A 6,218-nucleotide genomic window follows, 5' to 3' on the forward strand; every position below is an offset into this window, starting at 1 on the left:
ACCCCCAGTTTGCTTCTCTCCTTGAAAAGCAAAAGACAAGAGGGGATTGTGTACCAATGAAGAAGTTTGTCTTTTGCTTTTCAAGGGATTATATCTTAATCTCTTGTTATTATCTTTTTTAAGAACATTCTTCTAAGTTGTACAGCACTCTTGTCAATTTGCTGTACTGAGGTAATCTGGGTTTGCTGTGATGCTGAACCTTGTTCCACTGGGGTCTCTAATGCCAATGTTTGCCCATGGTGGACAGTGTTCGGTGGAATGTGCAGTTTAAGACAGATTTGGAAACAGGAGCGTCATCCACTTCCTAAACCACATGCCTCTGGAAACTCTATATACTTGGAGAAACAATGATAGTTATAGAAATGCCTCAGGTCTTTTGTTTATAGAGTCACCATGAGTTGTGCAATCAACAACATGTACAGGTTTGTTATGAGTCAGAACTGACCCATGGCAACTTAAAACAACAATGATTAACAAAAACCAACAAAAAAACACAACAATAATAAATAGTATAGTATTATTCTTTCCTCCCCCTTTTAAAAAAAAGTTCCCTTATCATCAAATTCTATTGGGATTTTGCACAGGATATCTTGAATTGATGGAATACCAATTGACATATTTCAACAAACAGATTTTCCCCTTGATGTGCTCACCAGGTTGTGCCAAGGAATCTGGAGGACAACTACCTGGAAGAGACCCAGATTTATTCCTATTCCAAAAAAAGGTGATCTGCCAGAATGTGGAAATTATCAAACAATATCACTAATATCACACACTAGCAAAATCCTGCAGAAGATTATCCAGAAACAACTAGAACAGTACATTGACAGAGAACCGCCAACAATACAAGCTGGGTTTAGGAGAGGCCATGGCACTAGAGATGTTATCACCAGTGTCAGATGAATCTTGGCAAAAAGCAGTGTACCAGACTGATATCTATCTGTGTTTCATAGACTTTGCAAAGGCATTTGATTGTGTCGATCACAAAAAACTGTGGTTAACCTTGAGGAGAATGGGAATCTCAGAACACCAGATTGTGTTTATGTGAAACCTATGCTTGAATCAGGGAGGTAGGGAGGAAAATGTGCAACAATCAATAAATGGAAATCTATATTTTCTATAAACTTTCATTAAAAAGCAATTTTAAAAATCCTATCTAGCTATGGTCAACTCATTTTTGACGAGGAGATGAAATCAGTTAAGTGGAGAAATGACAGCCTTTTAAACAAATGGTGTTGGTAAAATTAGAAAACTATCTGCAGAAAACTCAAGCAAGATCCACACCTCACTCCATACACAAAAAACAACTCAAGGTGGATCATGGACCTAGGACTAAAATTAAGGACTATAAACTTCATTAGAGAAAAGCTTGGAAGAACTCTAGAAGTCTTAATCCACAACAGAAACAGTCTTGCAAGCATCCTGAAAAATCTACAAACAGGAGAGGATAAAATAGATTAATGGGACCTTCTAAGAATCAAATCCCTATGCAAATCTAAAAACATCTCCAATAGGGTAAAAAGGGAAGCCACAGACTGGGAAAAAGTATTTGGTAATGAAATGTCAGATAAGGGACTTATATCTAGAATTTATAAAATACTCAAGCACCACAAAATGATAAAGGTAAACAACCTAATAATTTTCGTGACAGGAGTCCAGAATGAAGGCTGCATAGTGGAGTGGACTTGGGAGGAGGGATTGCATAATAATGAAAAAATTTGTCTTTTACTTTTCAAAAAGAAGAACGAACTGGGGTGGGAGGCGTGGTCAGAGAGAAAAGTGCAACAATGAATGAACAGAAATCCAAATAAAACCACAAACAAAGAAGAGGGGGGAAAAGAATGGAGCAGGAAAACACTGCATGGTTCAAAATCAGGAAGGGAGTACATTGGGGATGCATTCTGTCTCCATACCTTTATACCTTTTCAATCTATATGCAGAACGAACCATTCAGAGAGGCTGGTCTTTATCAGGAGCAATGTGGCATCAGGATTGGAGGAAGACTCATCAACAGCCTATGTTATGCAAATGACACAACTTTGCTTACTGATGAGGACCTGATGTGCTTGCTGCAGAAAATAAAGGACTGTAGTCTTCAATATAGATTGAAGCTCAACATCAAGAAGACAAAGATTCTCACTTACTGGGCCCATTAATTAGCAGCACCATGATGGGTGGAGAATAGATTGAGGTTGTTAACAGTTACAGCTTGCTTGGCTCCACAGTGAACACTCTTGGTACCAGAAGTTAGGAAATCAAAAGACTGATTGCATTGGGGAAAATCTGTTGTCAAGGACTTTTCCAGAGTCCTGATAATCAACAATGTCAGTCTAGAGACTAAGGTGAGCCTGATTGAGGCCATGTTTTTCACAACTACTTGCTATGCATCAGAGATCTGGACAATGACTAAAGATGACAGAGGAACTGAAGCCTTTGAATTGTGGTGCTGGAGAAGAGTCTTGAACATACCATAGACTGCCAAGAAAACAAATAGGTCTGTCTTGTAGAGGGTGAAACCAAGTTTCTCCTTGGAGGTTAGGATTTTGAAGCTCTGTCTTACATATATTGAGTGTGTGGTCAGGAGTGACCATTCCTTGGAGAAAAACATCATGCTTGTAAGGGTGGAGGGAGGGACAGTGCAGGAGAGGAAGACACTGGATGAGATGAATTGGTACAGTAACTGGGGCAATGGGATAGGTATGTCACAGTCAGTGAGACTGGCTCAGGACAGGGAAGTCTTCAGAGCTATTGTACATATACAAGTCACTATACATATGTCACTATGAATCACAGATGACTCAATGGCACGCAATAACAACAACAACAACATCTTTATAGCCTAATTTAAGAGAAAATTGAAATAATTGTCCTTTTAATCTTTCCCATGCTTACATATAGTGTGTTTCTCCATTTATTCTATTGATAAAGAGTTGTAGCTTCGTTTGTTAAGGCTCTAACAATGTATCTTTTTATATTAGTTTGCCTTTTCTTAGTGTTGGTTAAGTAGTTAATACTGTTATTGAAGCTGTACATGAGATTCTGATTTTCTCCTCTCATTTATTTGCAAAGTAATTATTGCTGATAAATATGTAAGCTACTGATTTTTGCTTGCTTATTTTATTTATATTTCTTATTATTTATACCAGGAATCTCCAGTAGCTTAGTGATAAGAAGTTGAACTTCCAACCCAAAGGAACACTGTTCAAACCCACCAGCTTCTCTGTGAGAGAAGGATGGGCAATCTCTTCCTGTGTGATTTACTTACTGCCTCTGAAAACTCACTGGAGATCAGCTGTAAGTCGGTTCTGACTCAATAGTATATAACAACAATTATGAATATCAGTTTTTAATTTTATGGTGTTTTTAAGAAAGTATCTTTTTCAATTAAATAGTTTGTTAATGACGGTAATTGTATTATTTCTCTTTCACTTTTTCTTTCTCTATGAATATCCACTCTTCACTTATCAACAAAGTTAGGTTCCAAAGATCAGACCATTATGTAAAATCTTCAAGAGTTAGGGTAATTTCTGTATTTTGCACCACTGTATCTCCCTCCAATTCACTTATCTCTCATGGGGCACTCCTAACATTTTTCCAGATGTGTGCGGTACGTTGGAAGTCTCTACCACTTTGAAACTCAAGTAATTTAAGTGTTGTCATGGATTGAATTGTGTCCCCCCCAAATGCACATATATAATGGAATAAAGTGCAAGATATGTAATGAACCCTCCTCTGTGATCTACAACTATGAACCAAATAGTTGTAAAAAGGACTAAATATGGGGTATAACACTCCATAATTGCATCACACCCTGATTTAGAATAAGGGAAATTTCCCTAGTATGTAGTCTATAACTTCTTTTATCTCAGAAGAGATAAAAGGAGAAGAAAATAAGTTGAGAATGGGGACTCCAGACAAAGAAGAATTACTAAGAGTGGGGATATCTTTTCAAGCTCAGGTGTGTATGCAAGGAAGCCCTTTGACAACTGAAAGGCCAGGATACATGGAGTTCTTCAAGGAGACACAGGTCTACAGATGCAGAAGGAAATAAGGGCTGGGAATAACAGAGCAGGCCTTCCTCCAGCACTGGCACGCTGAATTTGCACATCTAGTCTCCTAGAAATGGCAACTGTGCTCATACAAACCTGTACACAGGCCAAAAAGCAGCTGTTAGAACAGAATAAGAAGATAACAGAGTATTTTAAATTGAAACATATATGTGTCAGGATTGTATCCTTCCTCCATACTTATTCAATATGTATGTAATAATCCATTTGAGAAGCTGAACTATATGAAGAAGAATGTGGCATCAAGATTGGAGGAAAACTCATCAATGACTATACTACGAGATGACCCAACCTAGCTTATGGAAAGTGAAAAGGGCTTGAAACATTTGCTGCAAATGCTGGCGAGGTTGTGGAGAAACTGGAACCCTTATTCATTGTTGGTGGGAGTGTAAAATGGTGCAACCCCTGTGGAAGACAGTATGGCGCTGTCTCAAAAAGTTACAAATAGAGATACCATTTGACCCAGCAATTCCACTACTAGGATTATACCCCGAAGAGACCATAACTGACATCTAAGCAGATATATGCACACCCATGTTTATTGCAGCTTTGTTCACAATAGCAAGGAGCTGGAAACAACCTAAGTGCCCATCAACAAACGAATGGATAGAGAAGCTGTGGTATATTCACACAATGGAATACTATGCTGCATTGAAAAACAAGGAACTCACGCAATATTATTCAAAATGGTTGACTCTGCAGAACATTATGCTGAGTGAAATATCCCAGTCACAAAAGGACAAATATTGCATGGTGCCACTGCTGTAAAACAGGACTGACCTTGGGGTTGGGGAAAGACTGAGTAAGATGGGTTCAATAACGTATACTGCACTGAAACAGAGGAGGGAGAAAACTGTTTAAAAGAGATATGTGATTAGGTATTTCTGTCATGACAGGAGTCTAGAGCGATGGCTACATGGTGGAGTGGTCCTGGGGGAGGGTTTGTAAAACAATGAAAGAATTTTTCTTTTACTTCTTCAAGAGGGTAGTGTTCTGGGGGAGGGAAGATCCATGGGAGGGGACAAATGTGCAACAATGAATGAATGGAAATTCAAAGCCTCTGTAAATTTTCACTGAAATTAATAACAAATTTAAATTTTAAAAAAAATAATTAAGTTAGAGTAAGGATGGCAATGGATTTATAACTGCTCATGCGAATAACACTATATTGTGGTATGGAGGAAAAATAGTGGAAATGTATCCACATTTACAACATTCCTCTTACCAAAACCATTTATGGAAAATAGGAACTGCTTTGGAACATGTATCTCTGGATTGGAAATTATGATATTGTTAATATTTCTAGCCTTAAGCTTAAAAGATTATAATGTTCAAAATTATTTGTTATACATTTGTTTAAATTTTCCCCTCTTTTAACAACTGGGATCTAGAGGGAAGAGAAAAGATCAGAGAATGGCCACAATTATTGGGGCAGTTATTGCTGCCAGTTTAGGGCCTGTTTCAGGAAAAGGAAGTCTTACTCATATACAGTGCCACCTAAAAGTAATAAAGGAGATCAGAATTGCTTCCACTGTGGAAAGCTGGGCCACTTCAGTAGACAGTGTCACAGACAAGAGCCACAGATAGGCAAGGGAGTAGAGAGGAAGCTCCCAGACTTCAATATGTGTGGATCTGAAGGACACTTGGCCAAGGGTGGCCCACATCAGGTCCTCATGGCAGACAGGACTGACAGGCCCCAGCTCCCAGCTGGAAACAAAGGAGGACACTTCAATGATTTAGATCCTCCCAGAAGACTGTGGGTGAGCATTAACATTACTAGTAAGTATATTAATTTTCTCCTGGACACAGAGCCTTCTAATTGGTTCTAAACGCCTTCTGAGGTCCCAACTCTTCTTACTATGTTTTAGTTGTTGGAATGGACAGAAAACCTCATAAGCGGTTCCTTACTTCACCTCTGCCTTGCATGCGGACTTCCAAGTTGTAAAACAACCCAGTGGTAGATGGAATTCGCTCCAGGACTTAAGAACAGTAAATGGCATAGCTGAGCCTCTACATCTTGAGGTTCCTAACCTCTACACTATAATAGACAAACTGCTAGTCAATAGGCCTTTTATTGTAAGAACCACCATCCCTCTGTAACTTGATTTATGCCATTATTAGAACCTCTACTCGGAATATTATTGCTTTTTA

At 38.5% G+C, this 6,218-nt stretch overlaps 1 protein-coding gene across 1 annotated transcript in view; it reads left to right on the forward strand.

The window, feature by feature from the left end:
- The first annotated feature begins 3,901 nt into the window (after positions 1 to 3,901).
- LOC102852217 (DNA-(apurinic or apyrimidinic site) lyase-like) overlaps positions 3,902 to 6,218 on the forward strand; it is a 16,881-nt gene continuing 14,564 nt past the window's right edge. The window contains exon 1 of the mRNA XM_006887445.1: positions 3,902 to 3,958. Coding sequence (XP_006887507.1) covers positions 3,902 to 3,958 — 57 coding nt within the window. The remainder of the gene's footprint in view (positions 3,959 to 6,218) is intronic.

The sequence above is a fragment of the Elephantulus edwardii genome, unplaced genomic scaffold (assembly GCF_000299155.1).
Source record: "Elephantulus edwardii isolate Elephantulus edwardi_28Jun2011 unplaced genomic scaffold, EleEdw1.0 scaffold00057, whole genome shotgun sequence".
Classification (NCBI taxonomy): domain Eukaryota; kingdom Metazoa; phylum Chordata; class Mammalia; order Macroscelidea; family Macroscelididae; genus Elephantulus; species Elephantulus edwardii.